General features: G+C 35.0%; 1 protein-coding gene and 1 pseudogene across 1 annotated transcript; both read right to left on the reverse strand.

Moving 5' to 3' along the window:
• Positions 1–253: 253 nt before the first annotated feature.
• On the reverse strand, positions 254–3,113 carry LOC125204652 (class E vacuolar protein-sorting machinery protein HSE1-like). The gene is made up of 4 exons (XM_048103360.1): positions 3,094–3,113; positions 2,249–2,619; positions 1,398–1,511; positions 254–1,308 (listed from the first exon to the last, which is right to left on the reverse strand). The coding sequence occupies exons 2-4, from the start codon at positions 2,591–2,593 to the stop codon at positions 343–345; spliced, it is 1,425 nt and encodes a 474-aa protein (XP_047959317.1). The 5' UTR covers positions 2,594–2,619; positions 3,094–3,113; the 3' UTR covers positions 254–342.
• Positions 3,114–18,632: 15,519 nt separating this feature from the next.
• LOC125206120 lies at positions 18,633–24,146 on the reverse strand (annotated as a pseudogene).
• Between the last annotated feature and the right edge of the window lie 578 nt (positions 24,147–24,724).

Consider the following 24,724-nt stretch of genomic DNA (forward strand, 5'->3'; position numbering starts at 1 on the left):
ATAATTTCTACTTAACTAAATCTAATTACTCTTTCACGAATTCAAAGGTTTGAAATAAGATACTAAAGTAGTGTTTGATTTCCATATAATCTAGGATTAAATTGGGAGATTATTTAGTAGGAGATGATTAGCACTATGACTAATTATCACATGACCATTCATCTAGAATTAAGTCATGAGATTCAATTTCATGAACTAAACATAATACAAATTTAGTCATGAAATATAATCTTGCAAACCGAACACCCCTACCGGTATCATATCATAGACTATAATTATAGAAGAAAAACTGGGGTGGTGGCTTGCTGCAGCGCAAGTGATAAAGCTGGTTTAATCAGTTTCTTATGATGACGCATAATTATTTAAATAAAATCGGCTTAATGGCTGCTGGGCAACATTTTCAGCAAACTGTGGTGGTGGTTGTTGAGGATGGGCAGCATAATGGCCAACATTTTCGGCATACAATGGTCGTTGAGGTTGAGGATAGGCAGCATAGCCACCGGCTGCCGGAAAACTCTGATGGTCCAAAGTTGGCTGTACAGTTTCCACATAAGCTGCTTCGGCATACAATGGTTGTTGAGGTTGAGGATACGCAGCATAACTACTGGCTGACGGAAAATTTTGATGCTCCAAAGTTGGCTGTACTGTTTCCACATAAGCTAATGGTTGTTGAGGTTGAGGATGGGCAGCATAACTACTGGCTGCCGGAAAACTTTGATGCTCCAAAGTTGGCTGTACCGTTTCCACATAAGCTGATGGTTGTTGAGGTTGAGGATACGCAGCATAACTACTGGCTGCCGGAAAACTTTTATGCTCCAAAGTTGGCTGTACCGTTTCCACATAAGCTGATGGTTGTTGAGGTCGAGGATACGCAGCATAACTACTGGCTGCCGGAAAATTTTGACGGTCCAAAGTTGGCTGTACAGTTTCCACATAAGGTGCTTCGGCAAACAATGGTCGTTGAGGTTGAAGTTGAGGTTGGGAGGCATAACTACTGGCTGCTGGAAAACTTTGATGCTCCAAAGTTGGCAGTACATTTTCCACATAAGCTGCTCTTCTACGAAACCCGTACTCTGGATAAGTGGCGTTAAGAACAGGTTGAGCCTCCACTGGCGGGCGGATGTTGTTATACTGCACCACTGGTGTGTAAGGAACTTCCATGTTAGGCATTCTCCCAGTAAGGTTATGCTGATATTCTAATAGCGAAGGAGGATCGGCCCCTGGTCGGGGTACATGGGCCAGAGCTTGTGGTGCAGGCTGGCATACCGATGAAACGAGAGGACGAAAATTTGATATCAATTTCGCCACCTGATCACAATGATAAGTTTCTTCTTTAGATAGAGTACACAATACAAAATTAGAGGATAATGAGATACACTGAACTCTGTGTAACTTACTTGCTCGCCATCGAGTTCTTGCTTAAATTTTGCGCCTGTATAGTTTTCCTTTATAATATACCTGAGGGAACTTTCATGAATTGGAAGACATTCCTTAAAGATTTTGAATTTTACCTGAAAGTAGAGATAATAGCAGCTCACCTAATCAGAAACATAGTTTAAGAGCATAGTCTAGCCATGCCACGGTTTGCAGTAATACTAACTAAAGAAAATCAATAATTTAGGTTTACATTTTCAGCCCAATAGCTGTTTCTAGCATGGTAAGGCTAAGTCTTAGCACTCTAACCCACTCAAGGGAGGAAACTATAACTTTTTTTATGTCAAACTTCAATCATCAAAATGAGATCTAAGCAGAAAGTAATCAATGTATTGTACGGAAAAAGATCAGTTATTACATGAATGAATCTCATAGGAGATATGCCTTCCGATTCTTTGCAGTATTACGTTTACATAGAATTATATATTCTGCATCCAAAACAATAAAAAGTGAAAAGAAGCTTATTATTCCCTGCCTTTTTTCCTATCATAATGCTTTTGGGGCTGATCTCAGTAAATGATAACATTACCGGTGTTATCAATGACACATGGCGGCTTATGGAGATCAACCAAAATTATAAATATATAAAATGGAAAGATATAGAAAATGATAAAAAAAATATAATATCTCAATTTCAAATCTTAGAACAACAAACAAAACATAATGTCATAAATCATTAAACAATATGTCTAATACTAGTTGCAGATTTAGCACAATAATGAGAATACAAATTCATAAAAATGAAGCAAGGCATCAGAATATTGAGGGGATAATCCCATTTTTTGGTGAGTACTATCAATTATTGAAGCTATACCTGAGCAGGGAATTGCCCTCCAAAAGCTGCAGGTTCCAAGTTAAGATTTCCATCACAAGTTGCTTCATATGCACCATATAGAAGCTTTGACTTAAAATCAAACAAAAATAGCTTTGAACCAATCTTTATCTTCTCCACCACTTCCATTCTGCCAAAGGGAAGTCCAAACACACGGTATTGGTAACATTGCAACTTTGTGCTCATATTACATAGGAATATAAAACCAGGAAGACATTTCGTTTTTTCCCGTTCGCTGTCTTCAGCTGAACTTCCATGTAAGTGGCTTCCAGGGCCAGAAACATTAGCCTCAGTTGAGTAAGCACGAGTAGCAGGATTAAGAATCATAGCCTTTGCCGGACTGAGCACAAGAACTGCAAAGTGAAGAGGAACACATAGTAAGTAGCACATAGGATTGATTGCATGAACAACCACAATTCCAAAACAAGGCGAACAAATTTCCAATACATTGTCTGTGGAAAATAAGTCCATATAATCAATTCTGACAAATTTTGCAAGAGGGCTATAAATTGAGTGATTGTGGGGCTTGAACTTAAATACGTGAATCAAAAATAGTTCATGATTGTTCGTTATAAGATTGCACAGCAAGGCGAACAAAGATATTGTGTTTCTAAAAGAACATTAAGGAACTGGCCTAAATGAACATTTATGTAGTAAAATCTTGATGTTTCCTATCTACACTTCATATTCCCAAAGGTCTCATGATTTCACATTTGTGCCACAAACATCATAAAAAACTAATTAAACCATGAATTAGGTTGATAACAAGATTACTTCATCAACTCTTTATAAACAACAATAACAACAAACAAGAGAAAAAAAGTAACCTATTAATTGATTAATCCACCCACCACATCAACATTGATCGAAAGTGGAGCCAACATTAAAATGTTGGAAAAAAGATTGTTCAAACCCTTCTCAATTAACCAAATTTTAGCAAGTGCCAGTCCACAAAAAGAGAATTTCACGTGAGAGAAAAGCCCAAGCATCAACACAAAGCACAAGCAGAGAACTTTACGCACAGGAATGACAAATTATAATTCTGGAAAGCGAGGCAATAAAGAAAACAAAATATGCGAATAGAAATTTAGACACACACATTCTCAACATCCTACATAAACCAAATTGGCGGATTACTGAGAAACGTGATGGAATTCAAACCTTGTACTAGTGTAAGTATTATTTTGAGTTTTGACAAGGAAATTTCAGAGGGTTAGAACTTTTGTTTCTGCAGCGGAAATCTCTCTGTTTGCTTCAAGTATTTACCCTTATTCGCGCAATGCCGCAATCTCTCCTTCAATAAAAATAGTTTCGCCATATTCTATTTTTTATAGTAATTTTTAATGGGACTTTCGTGGTCAAATACAATGAAGTACTTATAACTTTTTTACACGGCGTTTAAAAAAAAAATATTGATTGTGATAAATAAATAGATAAAAAAATTAAAAAATTAAAAAAAATAAAGAAAATAAATTAAAAGGTGAATAAGGTAAAAAATGAGTCAAGTAATATACTCAACTATAAAGAAACTTTCAAAACAAAAAAAATGACTCAACTATAAGGGAACGGAGGTAGTAGCACGCAATAGTTTTGACATATTCAATTTTTGATAATTTTTTTCATTATCTATTAATAATAGGTTAATGGGACTTTTGTGGTTATATATATGAGATATTGGCCTCTAATATCACGTAATTTTCAAAAAGTTAGATTTTTCTCATGAACATTCGAATTGGAAAATAATATCACGAACTTTACCTTAGTTTGTTATTTTCCAACGGCGAAAAAATTTCGGCAAATAATATCAAGACGAAGATTTTTTTTTTTCATAATTTCTTGACAACAATTTCGAGAGCTTCAAGTTTTTCAATCTTCGAGGATAGTTTTTCCACACCCTCTAAAATTGTTCTTAAATCCCATTAATGTAGCCAAAATTTATTAACTGGTGGGAAATAACAAACTTGGATAAAATTTGTGATATTATTTACCAATTTGAAAGTTCGAAAGTTCTCTGATATTAAAGGCCAATATCCCTATATGTAATGAAGTAGCATGCAATTACAATTGGAGCATCTCCAACACGGAAATGTAAATAAAAAAAAGTACTATATCATCTACTCCTTCCGTCCCATAGAAATAGGCCTTTAGGGTTGGCACATGTTTTAATGTGTAATTGGTAAAGTAAAAGAGAATGTAAAAAATAGTTGAAATTGTGTAGTGGGCGGTGGGACCATAAATGATAAAGTAAAAAAGAAGAAGAAAAAAGGTTACTATAAATGGATATGAACTATTTGTATGAGATAGACGAAAAAGAAAATATGGTTTATTTCTATGGGACGGAGGGAGTATTTACCTTCTCAGATAAATATACCCTTCTAAAAAGTAATAGGAGTACATTCCAAAAGAAAAAAGATATATAGAAAGGTAAATGATTTTTAAAAAACAATAAAATAATAGTACAAAATATATTAAAAAACATCAAGTGTAAAACCTTCTCAAATACCTTCCCCCTTGGAGAATGATTTTTTTCGAGAAGAAGACAAATATGATAGTTATAATATTTTAGCTCTCCATTAATGGAGAGGTAAAGATACGTCTTCAAAATGAGAAAAAGGTATAATATATTTTCAAATACCTCTCCTATTAGAAAATGATTTTTCATGTAAAAAAATAAATATAATAATTATATAACTTTACCTCTTTATTTACCTCTCCCCCTTGGATATGCTCTTACAATATCATACCATGAAAGTACAGTAGTTGGCACCATGCTCTTGGTCATGCGGATTAGCTTTTAAGGCCATCTCATCCATGTCTCAATACCGTCTTATCCATTCACTATTCATGGACCCCACTGCACTTTTTACCCCATCTCTTAACTAAGAGACAGCACCTACAACCCTCCATCTCTTAACCATCTCATCCCTTAATTAACTATTCATTCAATTTCATTTTTTATTTTATTTCCAACAAATTCAATTAATAAAAACACACTTCATTAAATAAAAGAAAATTATAATTTAAAATTCTAAAAAAATAATAAAACACATAATTTAAATTAAAAAATAAAAAAGACATAATTTAAAATACTAGAAATTAAAAATTACACACTTAAATTATAAGAACTACTCCGCCGGCGAATCATCCCCCAAAGGGGGTGGTGGTGCACCCAAGCTAGATGGAGGCGGAATACCAAGTTGACTTACCAGATACGCAATGCCGGCATGATGACCTTGATATTGGGCAGGCGTCATGCGGGAAGTGTCAGCCATCGTGGCGGTGAAGTACATGGATATTAGGGAGGACGGCGGCCCTTGGGAGCCCGCCTGGCTTGATTCGCCTCAGCCCCTCCCTGCGCGAGCTCTAGCTACCTTCGCCGCCTTGTTCCCTTGCAGCCGACGTCGTGTATCGAAGGAGTCCCCTGCATCGGATGTCGAGAACTCAACCTCTTGTGAGGCGCTGGCTTCCCCGCCCTCACTAGACGAGTATTGGCTACCTGTCGTGTGCTTCGTGCGTTTCGAGCTCGAGTCCGTGTTGGACTGGACACCGCCCACCTATTAAACTCTTTGACCGACTGCCAAACATCGGCATGTTTGAAATCTTTTTTGGTGTCGGCTTTAAAGACTCGCAAAGCCGCTCTCAGAATGTCGGCTCCACTGGCTCCACTTTGGCAATTCTCCGCTTCATTCTTGTAGATCCCACAAAAGTTTTTGGGATCTCTATCAGCTCGCTCAAAATGACTGCGAAGCATCTTCAAGTTGTGGCGGTGGGCCCCATTCGGCTTTTCCTTGTTATATACGTCGGTGACCTTATCCAAAAAATACTTACGGGTTTGTTGATTACCAACGATGTTGATCTAAGCGTCGAACAGAGCCATCGTCTCCGCGGAGCTGTATAGATGACGGCCTAGGCGCTCCTCCTCTTCCTCCTCGTTTCCGATTCCGCGACTGGCGGAGCTTCCACCGCCTCCGCCTCCTCCTCTTCTAGCTCCGGTCGGAAGGTTTTTCAGACTGTGTTCCTCCAGAATATTCTCCCTAATTTGGGATAATCCCTACGTTTGCCCATACCTCGGCGCGGAGGGATGATAGTATGCATCAAGTGGAAAAGATGGTGTTTGGTACGCCGGCGTCAACGAGCCTTGGGAGCCCGCTGACAAACCGGAACCGGAAGCACCCAAAACATTGTACATGCCCCCTAGTCGACAAACGCGTTCAAGTCGAAGCCGCCCTCGCCGCCGGAGTTTCCATCACCCAAAGGAAAGAGAGATGATATGATAGTGATGAGAAGAAAAAAAGATGAGAGATGTGTGTTTGTGTGTAAAATGAAAGAGGTAATGGGAGTATTTATAGAATAAAAAAAGATTTTTTTTACCGTTTAAAAATTTTAATTTTTAATTATTTTTTTTTCCAAAAAATCACTTTTTTTATAAAAAAAAATAATTATTTATTGCGTCAGCATGACGACGCCCACTCGCGGCCCGGCGAGTGGGCGTCATGCCTCGCGCCAGAGCTTGCCAACTTCAGCTCCGCGAAGGGCCATGGGACGGGAGTGCCACATCCCTGTCTCGATGCGTTTTCGTTTCGCCGAGACGTCTCGATGCGGGTGCCCTAATACCTTTGTTGGATACAAAGCATGAACCTATTTAGACTATTATTATTAATTAGTATCACACCCGTGCGATGCACGATCAATTTTATTTTCTTGGTACTTATTTCATTTTGTGAAATGATTTTATGAAATGAAAAACAATATCATCGTATGAAACCTAAAATGTTAGTTCATATCCCTTTTTTTTAACATTTTTATCATTTTCTTTTACTTCATTTATGGATCCACTATCAGCTACACAATTTCACTTACTTTTTTTTCTTCTCTCTTACTTTACCAATTACACATTAAAATTCGTGTCAATCCTAAATGATCTATTTTTATGGGACAGAGGGAGCATTATTTTAAAAATATAAATGAAACAACTTTCGAAATTATAAATGGACTAATATTGATAGGATAATTTGGGAAAAATATACATGCATAATTTTATTAATATCTTGATAAATTAAATCAAAGTATTTATATTTATTATTATTTTAAAAATGAAAAGTAAAGGTGGGTAAATATAATAAAATTTGCTTATTAATATACTTATATATTAAAGATACTATAATTTATTATTCACCGTTCAATAAAATTGAACAATTTTTGTTAATTAAATAAATTAATTTACATTTTATTCATGTATAGAATTGGAATCAACATGAAAATCGCAATTCCATTTTCATTTCATCATCACTTACCTAGAATCATTTCATAGTAATTATTTGCCACACTTTATTTGTAATTATCATTTGCAACTAATCAATCTTTTCAATTATATTTATAATTTTTATTTGCACAATAGCGTTATTACAATATCACACATGTATTTAGATTTTAATCGCAATTACTTTACATTATAATACGCGTCAATTAGTCGGGATCTTAAAGCTACTTTAGCATTTTAAGGTAAGTATTCTTTATTTTTGTTCTCATAATTTCAACTGCCCCCTATTTTAGGGCGTATCATTATTTTCCCATTTAAATTATCCGTTTGGTTTTAACTTGCAACATAATTAATCTTATTAAGCAATTATTATCTTTTGGAATGTAAAAATTCAAAATACTATATCTATGTATTGGACATACTTAAATTGTTCCTAATCTCATCCATTCCATAAATTAAGAATGAATTTGCATTAATTAATTGTCAATCAAAACATTTCACCCATTTAATTAGTCTTATTTCAAAAAATGAATTCATAATCTTATCAATCCCATAGATTAAAAATGAATTTACATTCAATTAATTGTCAATCAATCAACATTTCACCCATTTAATTAGTCTCAATTCAAAAAAATGAAATCTCAAATTTCAAAACTAAATAAAACCTTTTCATTATCGGCACCTCTTCTTTGTCTCAAATCTCTCTCTCCACCGCTAATCCAACCTGCCGCCCTTTTTTTCGCCGACAAGTAAAGCTCGTTGCCACCGGCAAGCAACCCTCTTCTCTTAATTTCTCTTTCTCTTTCCCCACTTCTAGGCGACTCCCTCCACACGACTTCTAGGCGACTTCTCCGCACGATTTCTTTAGATAAGTCATCCCAATTAGGGAGCGATGCGCAGTTGCCTCGATTTTTTTTCCTCAATTCCTCGTTTCTACATGTTTGACACTCTTCCTCGTTTTTGCATGTCACCATTCTGGAGTGGACGGTAGTGACGTAGTTGACCCTCATGCGGTTTTGTTGCTCTGGTCAGCTCTGACCCCCTCACCTCTAATGATTTGTTGATTCAAGTTTTTGAACTTATATTTATAGAGCTTAATTATATGTATTAACCATCAATCATAATGAATTTATAACGTCAACTGTCATTATTTGTGTAATTATGTTATAATAAAGTAAAAAAATAAATTTAGTGCAACAATTTTAATTTTGTGGCAGTTATAATTTTTTTAATGTATGCCCAAATTAAATAATTTTAATTATTGTATAGTCGTTACATTTTTAATGGCGGCCTGAATTAAATACCTCTTAATTTTAATTAGTGTACAACGGGTCAAAAATGTTCCATAGAAATATTCGCGTAAACTAATATATTATGTGTCATGATGAAAATTTATTACATTCTTGTCCAATACTTTTCAATATTTAAATGCATACCCAAAGCTTATGAAAATTATAAAGCATGTCAAAACTCACCTTTTATATTGACTAGTGTTAACCCACGTGCGATGCACGACGACATATTTTTTTGTCATACGATTTTAAATTGTTAATCGATTAATTAAAATAAGAATAAATATAATTATATAAGATTTAAAATGGAAAAAATATACTACTATATAATAAAAATCCAATAAACATATACTCAACTCATTTTACATTTAAAGACATTAAATTAAACATATTTAAAATGGAATTAAGACATATAATTATTTGGACAATGATAAAGAGACTATACTAAGTGTTGACATTTTTGAAATATATGTTTAGAACAATCCTTCATATTTCTCTACTAAAAATAATAAATTGTGTAAAGATGAAGATAAATACTATGTATGTTTGAGTTAAGGATGCTACAATTCTTCCCTCTCTAAGAACTGTAAAAAATATTGGGATAAAATTCTGGAACCATATACAATTCTTCCCTCTCTAAGAAATGTAAAAAATATTGGGATAAAATTCTGGAACCATATACACGCGGTACTCTAACTATTGTAATCAAAGAAAAAAAACAACAATAAATGAAATGGAAATTACAATGAAAATTAGTCAAGAAAAACCCTCTTTCCGCAAGACAAAATTACATCACGGTTAGTGCTCTCGGGTCGACGTATTTTCCCCAAAGATGAAACGATTTCCTCCTACGTATATAACATCTCAAACCTGCTAGGCTCCTATAAACTTGATGGGGCTCCAAAATCAAGCAAAACAATGTTCCTAAAATGTGCAATAAAAGAGTTTGAGAGAGAATGAAGAATGTTTTGTTAGTGTATATTTCATCCACAACTCTATGCCTTTTATAGGTATAAAATTAGTACATGAGAGATCATGGAATAAAAACATCATAAATTATAAAATCAAGACAATATAGGTTACAAAATTTGTTAAATGCTCCTTATTCTATTTAAATATTTGTAACCACCAATGAGTCATTGTAGTGCTTTAAGAATTAGTCAAATGCTCATTAAAATATCTAATAAATATTCATGAGAGTCACTTAAAATGTTCAAATTGGTCCATAACTTATAAATATTTCATAATAAGGACAAAACATATAAATATTTCAAAAAAGGCCAAAACTCGCCTTTTATATATGTATATACTAGTGTAACACCTGTGCATTCGCACAAATATTAACTTTCTCAAATTTATAAAAATAAAATAATATCTTCGCACAAAATAAAAATAACTATCTAACTATGTATACACTTGCAAACATAGTATTAATTTTACTTAAATTCAAAATACCATATATCTATTATCGTTATTAATATGTATAACCATAGTGACTTTATAAATAGAATAATTGTCTAAAATTATTTTATATCTTTATCACCATATTTTATTTAAATTCAATTTTTATGATCAAAAGCTCTTACTCCGTATTTTCTTTTATTTATACTTGAATAACATAAATATTGTTAATAATTTTTTTTTCTTATCAATTTAATTGAATAATCAAATATAGGTTACATATGCAAAAAAGTTAAAAAATTGTGAAATCAACAAAAGTAACCAATATTGTTCAATTTATAAATAAATTATGTTATATGAATAAAAATTTGAGTGAGAAAAAATGTTTAAATTCAAATACTAAAAACAAACTCAAAACAAATACAAACTATTCATAATTAGATAGAGAATAAAATAAACTATTAAACATGTCATTAATAAATCGATATAAAAATTAATATTAGAAATACTTAATGGGCCACCACAGAATAACAAACCTATAGTAAATGAACAAAAATTGTACACATATATCAACCCTAAAGAAGAATCCAACGCCTCCATCGTAATTGCCAGAAAAACTTGCGGGGCTGGCGAATGAGAAACAAAATTACAAAATCTAGCACCACTACTTCCGAATTCTACATAGCACCTATATACATAATCAATATTCATTTAAGCAATGTTTACTGTGAGATATGATACTTCCATTTTCTCACAACCTTCATTTATGGAGATGAATATTCAATTCATTTTTCAAAACCTTATCATGTCCACTTTCTCCATTTCTAGCAAAGAAGAAAAAAATATTTCACATGCTTAACTTACTATGATATAATCAAGGTTGTTAAGCAATGTTATCTCCTTAATTTAGGCCGTAGGAATCCGCACATTTGAAAATAGTTAAGATATTGATATCAGTAGCAAGAATTAGAAAAATACAATCAAGATCTAGTACCAAAATTCGTGAAGTTTGTTGGATAAAGTTGCACTACCTCTTTGGTGAAGTTCGTTGGAGTTGCTTCAAGAATTCACATGTTTATCCGCTTGCCTATGACATATTATATTTATAGCCATATATTTGAGTAGTATGTACATAACCCTTGTGTAACCTCCCACTACTCCATGTAGGCTTCCACTCACTTCACTCGTAGGCTTGCAAAATAACTACCCTTTATTTGGTAATTAATGCCAAGCCGATTTTATAATATAATTCTTACTCTATTTGGCATTTCCCTAAATACCCCTAAAACTCCTATTTTATTTCTCTAAAATAAAATACCCCAAAAACTCCCCTTTTATATAGTGTATAGACTAGTACCATCCACGTGCGATGCACGACCCATTTTCTTTTATTTAAACTTATTTTATACTGTAAAATGATTTTATAAATTCATAAAAATATCGTATGAAATCTGAAATCATAAATATTTAAAATAAAAAATAATTATTAAAAAATATAAAAATAAAATAAAATAACACATGAAACTCCAGTTTTATCGATGTGTGTACTTTAAATATTGGTCAAGCTTCTCAAATCCAGAGAATCTGCTAGATCACAAGGTCTAGGAACTCAGAGAATCCTTGGTCGTCGGACACACAATCTTTTTCTGTTTCAAAACCCTCAACCCAAGTACTAAAAACTAGTATAAGGAAGTAGGGATCGAATCCCACAGAGATGGAAGCTTAAGAAGGCATTTAAGAGATTTTGGGAAAGGGTTTGGCTGCTGCCACGCAATTTTTGGGTTGAGAAATTTACTACTAGACTGAAAATGAAATTAACTACCAGCTAGATCTAGGAAACGAAAGACTCGCATACATGCATCATACCCATAACTTTGCACAACTCAACAAGATAGCCACAATGATTCCTCGACCTAGTAAACAAATTACCTAATCTAGAGCTAAACAGAAAGCAAACATGCGGCGGAGACCATTTCCAAAAACAGCAAAGGTACGAATGAAAAACTGCAAATAACTAACTAGGAATTCAACTAACATCCATCTTCATATCTTCAACCGATTCAAGCATAAACATGAATAAAACAGAGCAACAACCCAGATTTAAACAGAACTCGACGACTCGAGCGTCGGAAAACACGATTCACCAGAAAATTGCTCAGATCTACGATAGCTAGACGAAGTGAACTAAAAACAGTAACCAAAAGCAAACAACCATGCAGAATTCAACAGATCTAAACATCGGATGCTTCATCCGCTCTGGATCCAAGCAATCCATAACAAACCACAGCAAATTCCATCTCCGATCACTCCGATCTAACTAAATTCCTCCGATCAGCTTCAAACCCAACACAATTCAATTCCAGCAAAATAAATCAAGTGCAAAAGCATCCATAGCAAGTAAATTAACTTCAAACTTGAAATCAACCATCAAAACTCAGAATCAAACACCATCATGACAGAAAATAGAAATTTCATAGATAGATAAGTAGTTCAGCAAAATAAACCAGCGCCGAGCTTCGAACAGCGAAGACTCGGGAGAATTCCGAACAGAAAAGTAAAACGAAGCAGTAAATTGTTTCTTCGCCTCACGTAGAGGCGGTGGTACATAGCAGCTACTCAAAAACAACCCCAAACTCCATGAATTTCCGATTTCCCCAAATGTGTGTAGAAGTGTGTGAAAGTGAGCTAAGAGTTGAATGTGAGAGATGCTGATTGTTGGTGCTGGCAGCGGAAGCGGGCGCATAAATAACAATCACATAATAATCAGATCTATTTAGCAGATTATTTAGACAAAATCTATTCGCGTAATTATCACATGTATCATGCTCATAACTTGAATAAATCATGCTTTAAGAATATTGAAACCTAAAACATGCTTTTCTACGGAGTAGATAAATACCTAATTAATTCTCCAAAGAATTGAAGATGGCTAGCTTCTTCTCCACGTGATGCTTTGAGTACTAAACCACAAATCTTCTCTCTGGTTCCCGAACTGTATCCCAATATCAGTGTGGGCTGATCTTACTAGAATACTAGGACTTAAATAAAGAAGACAGAAGAAATCCTTTTTGGAATAGGAGAGGAATTCGAAAATTCCTTCAGCTTAGGGGCTGAAATTTTCGAAAATTTTAATGATAAAATTGTGTTATTTCTGTCTCCTTTATTCTCCTATTTATATTAAGTTCTTTTTGGGCCCAGACAGGGATCTATGGAAGGTTTTGGATATGGGCTCATCCAATTTACTTTTTACTAATTAAATTGAACCCACAATTTAATATAAGTTATAATTGGAATATTACGAGCAGCCACTACAGAAGTAATATTGAACTCTCCCCATCCAAATCCGAAATTACAAGTAATCCGGGTTTCCGTTTAACTTTCATTTCCCGTGCTTAAGATTAAAATGTCCATTAATTAATTAATGTCTGCTACTGACGTAATTAATTAACTTCTTATTAATTCCAAGAGTGGACTTAGCATGAAACACTTATTTATTATTCATAGAGTAATCAAACTCCAACTAGCTAGGTTCCGAATAATAAAACCTTGTTTCGCGCTCCTCTTGAGGACATTATCAAACGAGACTCTCCTCGTGCACGATTCAACATAATAGCAATCCTAGCACCGCTAGATATTGATCACCACTACCCAATATATCAGGATAATTGGGTTACGAAAAACCCGCACCATTTGATAAGTCAAAGTAGTGCATAATCAATACCGTATGCTCAATGCTAACCTACATTGATTAAGAAACAAATATTATCAAGACCTCGCCTTTCAGTAGATAGCCCAAGGCAAGTCTTGCTGTTAGATCCGTTCAGTGCTATACCACACCAATGTCATCTTATTTCAGTAAGGCTTAGAAATATGCGGACTGACATTGCAACCTTTCTCGATGGATAGTCAAATTCCATCTAGGTTGTGAAATTCATCTTTTTCTTTGTTTAGAACTGACCGTGTTACCTTAAAGTGGACGACGCCCACAACCGGTCTACTAAAACAAAGACTTAGACTTTGTTAGGTTAACTTATACATTTAAACATGTATTAACATCCATTAAATGTAAAACATAACAACATTATGACAAAAATAATCTGTTTTATTCCTTGGAAAATAAAATAAGAGTTTTACAGTATTCAATCACTCGAAACGTGATTTCTAGTATACAAACTCTAACACTGATTTCATGTGTGTTGCGTGCTCTCTATTTATAGATGTGGAGGTGATCTTCTAGAATCTTCGCTTGAATTCTCTTCTTTGCCCTCCATCTAGTGATCTCCTCCGTCTGATAATTTTTTTTTTCTTTTCTGCTCACTTTCTCACCGAATTCCTTCACCATGCGATTATTTTCTTTTCTTCCTGGATCTGGCGACTTCTTCTATACATCCGGCTTAAAGCATGTGTTAGACCCAGGAAATTGTTTGAATTAAACCCCATAACCAATGCATGAAATTAGCCTTATCAACATATACCGAATGGGAAACAATATTATTATTTCAAGTTCTAAAATCACAAATTTATACAATAGCAATTTATTGTACCAATAAAAACTCATATAACCAAATAAGTTTATAAACTAAAAATTTCACACAAATCACGTATCATTTAAATCACTTTTAGATCTATACTACAAAAGATCAATCACAAACGCATATAATAAAAATTATGTATAAATTTATATTAGAAGATAGCCAAATCGATCAAAATCATCAACAAAATACAACAAAATAGCATGGAATAATCGATATCATTATGCATGCATTTAGCCGGGGAAAAAAAAAAAAAAACTGGTTGCATACCCTAATAGTATACCCTGCATCGCCTGCTTCCCGTGTAGCTGCCAAATATTCAAAATATTGATTCCAAGGCCCATTACTCTCTTTCCCACCATGTCTCAAACCTATTGTTTATTACTTATAGTAACTTTTATAATATAAATTGTTATATGTGATTTAGAGTGTTGGTTAGGGACCTAAGAGCATCCACAATAGCGTACATAGGACGAACTAATCGATTTTTTTTTTTATTTTTCTATTGCACATTGTGGGAAGATATTGTAGACCTTGCAGAGCCAACTTGATCTCGTTAGCCTGCAAAAATGAAGGAAACATCACTGTGAACCCGAATCAACCATGCCACGATTGAATCATGGAAATACAAAGGGAGAAACCAAAAATTCTTATGAAACCGCAATACCTGCTCATCAGTAATTCTACGCAGAGGCGAACCACCTCCACAGCATACCCTTCCTTGCTCTGCTGGGAGCTCTCAACGTTGAAATCAGCTTATGCCAAGGGACGTTGAAGAAACCCAAACAACCTTGGAAGACGAATAATGTCCTGTAAGATGGCATAAAAAAATATATCAACCATCAAATAATAAAACCAAATAATCACATTAATTTATTTTACGGTTTTTTTTGGAAATCATTGTCCTCTTAAATGTTTGAATTGTATAGGATCTATTAAATCTAAATCACAGTTACTAAACGTCCATGAAGTTAATAGGTTAGTGGGTAAGTGGCAATGAATGTCATTAGTGGGTAGTTAATCATGAAAAAAATGAAGAGTCATAGTATTAATATTTCATTTAGATTACATAACACGATATTTAAATTTAGTAATATAGTAAGTATCTTAGAAAAATCTTTTTATGTTATCAATGACATTCATATAATTATTCTCAAAACTCCACTTTTATAGATTTATAGATATAGATAGTATGAATATAGATAGATGTGAGAAATTAATAACTTAATGTAATTTTAAAATAAGTAATCAATATTAATCAAGAATAAAATATTAATAATCTTGAAATATATATTTAGAACTACTCAACACTACAATAATAGATCAATATAATTCCAAGTAATCTATCAATTTCTTATACTGTCATCATTATAAATGAAGTTGGGAAAGTAAAGAATTTTTATTTTTCACTTTCTATTAATGATCAGTTATTTTAGTGATATACTCACCTTTTGTGTTTACGTGAATGTTATTTTATCATACTTTATTTACATACGTTAATTTAATTTAAGATTTATACAATATTACTATTATGTAGTATATATTACTCTCTCCGTTCCATATTAATTGTCACTCTTATTATGGGAACGGGTTTCTAGAAATGTAAAGAAAAGTTTATTGGAAAAATTAGTGGAATGTTGAACCCACTTTTTCATATTGGTTTTATAATAAATTGTGAGTGAAGCGAGTTAGTTAAATATGAGACCTGTTTACCATTTATGGTAAAAAATGAAGTGTGACAATTATTGTCGGACGGAGGAAGTATTTGTGAATTTACGAAATTTTTAATTATTTTGTACAAAGATAAATTTTTGTTATGTTATTTATATACATTATTTGTATTTCATGTAGATATTGTTTAATTTTTAAATTTTAAATTAATATAATGAGAATTAATGAATTAATCTGTGCATCACACATATGATACACTAGTATATCATATATAAATGGCAAAACACATTCTGAGGTCCTTATATTTTAATCAAAATGTTCATTAGGTCCTCGTACAATTTTTTCGTTTTAATAGATCCTTATACCTTTCTCATAAATTTCATCACATCCTCGTACAATTTTTTCGTTTTAGTAGATCCTTATACTTTGATTATAACTTTTATTAGGTCCTTATACAATTTTTTATTTTAAGATATTTTTTTACTTTTATCTTAGATAATAATTTATATTTAATTAAATTTAATGAATCTTTTAATTTTATTATATAATTATCTTGTGATTATAAATATTCAGGGAAACGTATCTTTCAATATAAATATAATTAATCAATTGAAAATTCGGATAGTTATTCTAAAAAAAATCGATTTTAATCTTCAATCATCACGGTTAATCTTTTTATTATTCTCTACAACTTATTGAGATTATTGGATAACAAGATGATATTATCTTTATGGATTATGCTAAGTTAAATAATGGAATATTAAAAAGTTCATTAAGTTTAATTAAATTTAGATTATTATCCAAGATAAATGTAAAAAAGTCCTTAAATAAAAGATTGTACAAGGATCTAATGAAAGTTATGATAAAAGTATAAGAACCTACTAAAATGAAAAATTGTACGAGGACCTGATAAAAATATTGTGAAAAGTATAAGGACCTATTAAACAGAAAAAATTGTACAAGGACCTAATGAAGATTTTGACTAATGTATAGGTATGTAGTTTACCTATATAAATTAGCATGTAGCCTGCATTAATAGGGGTGCGTCCAATGTTGTGTTTTATGCGCTCCATGATGCAAAATCAAGTTTTCGGCATTTTATTTTTTTAAAAAATAATTAATAACAGTTTCTTATTTTTTGTAGTCTTGATAATTGAAACACACTATCAATTATTGAGAGGAAACTCTTGAAAATTAATCAGTTTTTCATCGTTGTTAAGTTAATCGGGAATGATCACAACGAGAGTTATGAACTAAGTCCATGCCAAGTTGAAATCGCACTGGAACTAGGGTTGGCAAATCATGGATTAGGTAGTTATCGGATCAATCCAATCCAATATCGACCCACCCAATAAAGTCGAACCTTAACCCAACCCAAAATCACCATGTTCTTAGTGTGTCTCAATCTAATAACTTTGTGCGTGTTCGTGCACATTAGCGTGTCAAGAAAAAAATTTCAGCCCTACCATTAATAATAGTAAGTTTTGTCCATTATGTTTAATAAGAAATTTATCTAAATCTTTAATAATTATCTTGTGCACTTTAGGTATATATAACTCATGGATAAAATATGAAATGATTGAAATCTCTAAAAATGGATTTGAGTTCACCTAGACTATGGTGTTCATTTTGGATTCGTTGTACTTCGTCCTGATCTCTTATGTTTGATGTAAATTACAGGTTGTGGCCCTTCTCCAAAAAATGGCTTATTATTCCAATGTTAAAGTTTCAATCAAGTGCTGTGAATGAGAGAGATGATCTACTTGTTCAAGTGTGTAACAGTGCGTTCCCTAGAGCTCCATGGGATGAGGGACTATGTAATGTTTGTGGAAGGAACAAGGATGAGGACAATGTTATGTTGTGTGATAAATGTGATTCCTGAGTATCATAGATATTGCTTGGATCCTTTACTTCTACGAATTCCACAAGGAAACTGGTATTGCCCCGCCTGCGTTAGTGGCCAGTCTCTTCCTTGCATTAGAACCTATGGGTCAATCTCAAATCAACACAACAAAAAAAAAGAAATCTTGGAGAATTCATGCTAATGTTTGGAAGAACGGTCCAGATTAGCAAAACTGATGGATGTGAAAGAACATTGGGAATTCACAGTTGAGGAGGTCTGTTGTCAAGATTTTTCTAAGTTCAAATGCTGTTCATATTTGTTTCTCTACCATTTCCCACTTTTCATATCTTCATAACTTTACATTACATTGGAAACTAAAACAATTGTGGTTTCTCAAAAAATGTGGTCCATGTTACAACAATGCAGCTAGAGTATAAACAGATGAGATGGTGAATCTTTCCATATACATCACTTTTCGAATTCTGTATTTTCATGGCCATCACCAACATCCACTTTGCTTCTCTTCTCTATTTTCTCTTCTTCATCCGAGAGGCTAGGCAAACTGCTCTTTCTCTTAAGAGGATTTTCAGGTTGGCTTTCTACTTCTTCATTTGATGGGTCAACTGCATCGTCTTGCACCTTCCCAGAACTATTTTCCTCTGAGCCCTTAGCATCACCGTTTGCATACGCATCAATTCCAGACTGCAATTTCTCTATAACCTCCATGATTTTCTGGTTTACCAACAATATGAGGAACATTGGACATTTTTTAGTTTATAGGCTAACATTCAAGCTTCAAGAAATGGTTATAAGGTTTCGTTCGGTATCATAAAATAGGTCCTGCGCAATTGGAATTGGAGCCTTCAATTCCAAAACCAATGTTGTGTACGGCAAAATATTTGGAATTCAATTCCAATTCTACAAATTCCACAATTGGAATTCCAAATAATTATAAAATTGAGCACTGCACACGCTTGCGCACACTCTGCACACACACTACACATATTGCACACACACTCTTCACACACACTGCACTTCATATCAATTTTATTATATTTACCAAACAAAGGATTTGGAATTGAATTATACAAATTCTAATTACAATTCCGTGTACAGAACGGACCCTTAGGGGGTCTTCAGTTTACAAGATTAAATGTCATGACTAAATACATATCATATTTGGTTCATAAAATTGAATCCCACAACTTAATCCTAGATGGATAGTTTCATGATAATTAGTCATGGCAACCGAATGACACTTAATAGTATTCGCACTTAATAGTATTTTACAGCACATAGGTAGCATACCTGAGGACTGTGAAGGAACTCAGAAATTCAGTTGGGCATGCAGGGCATGTCAGTACATTTTTTTTCGAGCGAAGCCTTCGTCCATTTTGACAGACCCTCTCTTGTGCAAATGATTGGCCTTCAAATGCATTTTCAAGACACGACTTGCAAAAGTTACGTGCACAGGGAGTCGTCAAGGGCTGATTCATCACTTTTTTACATATGAGGCAGCAAAATCCTATAACAAACCGAAGAAAAATAAAGAATTTATTGATCTCAACTTCTATATTGATATAGAATTGTTTCCTTGTGGGTTACAATAAATAACAGATTTATGGGAATAAAAATATTAACAACGCCATAAGTGAAACAATCACGTCTACAGGAACCATTATGACAAAATATTAATAAGCAGAAGTTGGTCACATAGTTTTGATTAAGTGCTATAATCTGTGGAATATCATACCTTGTAGAAGCTTTTCGCTCACTGAAATTGTTTGAGCTTTCTTAATCACCAACTTTGCCTTCGCCCTGTCTTCAGGATTTACATCGACCACTTTTTCTTCACTACGAGGTGGTGGCTTAATCCATTTCCAACAACATTCTACCGCCTAAGATCAAAATCAAAGGGTGGTGGTTGGATAACAATCAGACACCGTTCAGTATCATGGAATTGGGCATGCGGAATTGTAATTGGAGCTTTCATTTCCAAATCCAATGTTGGGTACCGCAAAATATTTGGATTTGTAATTGAATTACAATACTTATTCCTCCCAATTCCACAATTTAAATCAAAAGTAGATATTGGAATTTCAAATAGTTATAAAATTGGGCACTTTCACACTGCACACACCCTTCATATCAATTATATCATTTTCATCAAACAATTGATTTGGAATTGCATTATAACTCTACTTCAAATTCACTTCTGTAAAATTGTAATCCCAATTCAATTCCAATTCCGTGTACCGACCGACAGTCTATGGAATTAGCGATAAGTTTGAATACTAAAAACAGTAAAAAGTGAAGGTGAACAAAAAGAACGCATAGCACGATCATAAAAAGGTGTAAGATGGGGATTATACTTTAAAAGGATTTAAAATAACGACTTGACTGCTTTGCAACTTAAATCATTCATTATAAGTTCGACTGCTTTTAATAGTTTATTCTATGTATTCTTCACTTTGTCATATGACTCAAAGTTCAAACACTCACAAAGCATAAAATCTTGAAAGATCGATGGCATCAATATAAAATGACAACTACTTACGTCATAATCCCATGAAGGACTATCTTTCCTTTCATAAACATCAAGAACTTCATCAAGCTCGGCAATGACTGGCATATCCCGAGGGCGATCTCCATGCTCATCACTGAATAAGTGACGAAAATAATTGAAACTACAGTATACTCAGATGAAATCATAAATAAAGACCAGGTATTATCAAGAACCTTGTCCATGGAGCAGGCTCAATATCACATCTTACGAATAGATATCTGCAAACAAGGAACTTCTGAAAGAAAAAGAAGTAAAATAATCAGCAAACGCACAGACAAAATGATAACATGGAAAGTCTGGTTTACGACAAAATGCCATACTTGTATTCCTGCTTTTCTCCAACACTTTTCCACTCTATAAACCCCATCATACCGGTAGCCTTTCTCCGGGGCATAAGGAGAATGCTTATCTTTCTCTGATCTGTTAAACTAAAAAACATGGGGGGAAACTTATTATAGTGAGTTTGAAGGGTTAAGTTATAGAGTTAGAGTTCACATGGAACAAAATAATCAACTAATGCATAAACCACAAAAAAAGTTAATGGAGTAGTACTATGCAAATACAATATAAATAAATAAACAAAGACTAAGCATGAAGTATTCTCCACTTTAAATATTTCTAGCTGGTTTTACAAATTTGGACTCATTAGGATATCAATTATAATAACATCAACAAGCTGATCAAACAGGATTTGAGCAAGCATTTAAAATGGAAGCAAGACCAAGAATGATCAGTAAATACTCCATAAGTACATTTCTCAATGTTTCATAAGACATCATTGTATACATTAATTTTATATTTACCATGTGTATCGATTAGTAAGGCTTAGAATAAATAGCTAAAAAGTTGAAAATTGATCTTTAAAGTCAATATACAAATATAAGGAAGGGAATGCATTTGATTTGATAAAAAAAACTACTAAATATATGAGAAACCTAATTTGTCCAGGAGGGTGGAATAAAAGTTTGTTTCTTAAAACTTGTCAGACTTTGGCATGTTCAATTATTGCCTCATTTGCCAAAACTTATAGATGTTCTAGCTCTAAATCGTCATAAAAATTAATCATGTACTCCAATTTGGAGTAAATAGTTGTTCTTTCAAGGTATAAGATCTTAGGTTTGCATAGTAATCTTATAGAGATTTGGAACTTCACTTTATAGAGCGAAAAAAGAGACGTACACAACTCATATGGTGCTGTGCTGTCTCATGCATAGGCAATAAATGCACGTCTAATAAATGTGTAGAAAGCACAAAATTATCACCTGATAACACGAACCGGATAAACTTTCATGCAGCTAACTCTCAAAGCCTGATTGCTGTCTGTAAACTCCTGATCAAATGAATGCTCCTTGTTCGTGCGTCTATTTCCAGTTAGCTGTTTCCCACCACTGCAATAGAAAAAAAGCCAAAAATATAAGGAAGATTAGTAAGGAATATTACGCAGTTAGAGATGGAAATCAACATACACAATAAGGAAAATAAAATAAAATATAGTAGAAGTAACAAGTAACGTACATGAAAAACGGTAGATAAGTGAACTTTCTTATCCATATAATGTTATGGTCGTATAAAGGAAACATGGCATTTTCATCAAATATAAGATGGGAATACCTTCCATTTTCCATATTACACTCTTGACAAACATAAAAAATACAGTTGAAGTATCAAGATAGTTTCAAATGTGAATAGCCTTCCAAATGTGAATATAAACATATAAAAATAAGATAAAAACAGAAAGCATTAACAAAAAAACAGTTGAAATATCGAGATAGTTGCAAATGCAAATAACCTTCCAGTGTAGATAAACCATTCACCATGGTCTTCATCGTCCTCATAGCCTCCGGAAATGACAACCGATTGTGAGCCATAATGCGCCTTCCCACTAATGCCAGCTATAGGAGGGTAGTGCACGCCCCACTGCCTGACTTCCATACGCATTTTCCACGTTTCTCCAACTAAAACCCCTAGATTCCTCTCAGGATCATTTTCGGCCGGGATAGGTCCAAAGTGATCTTTCGGGAGAGTCACAAAAATCCTCCCACTTGCAGCATTGGCTATTCCAGCTTTCTGTGCCCTTTCAGTAGTGAATGCCGTGTCAGGACGATCCTGGTCATGTAAGTAGCAAATAAACAGATTGGGGGGCAACAGAGCCAGATGTGATTGTTCTCATCAGCTTCGCCATTCTCATAGCAGCCACAAGTGCAGAGTTGATGTGCGGCCTGCTGGCCATTTTGTCCGGCAAGTTGCTACGACACTTTACACAGGTACGCTTTCCCTGCTTGATCCACTTCTCAAAGCATTTCAAGCAAAAATTGTGCCCGCAGGGCATCTGGTTTTCAAACAAAACACTTCAATTAAGTTTGAATTGAATGATTCTCAACCCTAGCTTTCTAATATCAATTGAATTCGAACGAAATGCCTAAATAAGTAAAGAGTAAAGCAAAATCAATACCGTAACAGGTCTCTCCGGAAGCTCCATGCAATAAGCACACTTCAAAGTCTCGCCCATCACAGCCAGAATATCACACGATTTGTCCACTTTTTCCTCAGAAATTTCTCCAGCATCGGTTTGGATGTTCCCGCACAGCAATTGCTGCCTTTTGCTAGCCTTTTCCGCCTCTGACAAGGAATCATCAGCCTCGATCTCACGGATCTTAGCGAAGAGATCCTTGCTATCCGCATCTGCAGGCGCGGGAGCTCCGGTGAGGGCGTCACCGGAGCAGTCAGGGCACTCAAACCCTAGGGAGGAATTGTTGATCTGCACACGTGGCGCAGCAGAGAGTGGCCTCTTCGGAAGGCTTCTCTTTACAGAGAGGGAGTTGAGAGCTCGTTTGCGCCATTTTGTGGAGACTGCGGCGATACAATTCTATTGAGGGAGAGAGACAACACTGTTTAAATAGGGCTGGCTAACATAGAATCGGCCGGGATTAGAGTGTCCACTATACAAGAGCCGCGAGCCGTGGCTCCCTATAGTGCGGGGGTGGGCAGCCGCGCGGGGGGGGGGTTGGCCGTGGGCGCGCCACGATCATGCGCGGCCGCGCATCTTGGGCGCGAGCCGCGGCTCCCCCTTTTTCAGAATTTTTTTTTTTCTATAAAAAAATTTTGAAATTTTTTCTATTTATACTTAAAATTCATATCTTATTTTTACTCTACTCTCACACACAAATTACCCTATTCCCTTCAATTTGAATTTTTGTGAAATGCAAGGCGGAGATGATCCCGGTTATGGAGATTCGGGACAGGGGGGCTTTCCACCCCACCAACGCTGGGGATCGAGTCCCACCCCTCCTCCATCCCAGATGTAGAGTCCGCCATCGCCGGCGCCGTGGCTACAAACACCCCAAAACCGGGGGCAGTCCTCGGCCTATCAGCAGAGATATGCGGGTCGTACCCAACCAGGGACGGGCGACTATCGACCCAACATGGACGCAATTAACTTCCCGTCCCAATTTCAAGCCTCCCCATTTCAGAGCAGTCATTCTCCGCTTGATGAATCTGATAGATTCACATGGGAACAATTGATGGGGTCGCCTGATACCCCGACGCCCGGTCGTGTAGAGACGGGGAGAGGAGGCGGTGGAAGAAGCGGCGGTGGCGGCGGCGGCCGCGTGGCGGCGGGAATGGCGGCGAAGCGGGCGGCGGCGGCGGCGGGCGTGGCGGAGGATCCGCGCGAGGTGGCGGCGACGGCGACGGCGGGCAGGGCGGCGGCCGCGGTGGTCGCGGCGATGGCGGCGGCGGCGGTGGTCGACGAGGGTTTTTGTACACAGACGCCGAGTCCGTTGCTATTGCTAGGGCACGGGACGCGGTGACGACAGATTCCATAGTTGGCACGGATCGGACCGACTTATGCTTCTGGCGGAAAGTCTTGGTGGTGTACAATGAATTCAAACCGT

Source organism: Salvia hispanica, chromosome 2, assembly GCF_023119035.1.
Source record: "Salvia hispanica cultivar TCC Black 2014 chromosome 2, UniMelb_Shisp_WGS_1.0, whole genome shotgun sequence".
In the NCBI taxonomy this organism is placed as follows: domain Eukaryota; kingdom Viridiplantae; phylum Streptophyta; class Magnoliopsida; order Lamiales; family Lamiaceae; genus Salvia; species Salvia hispanica.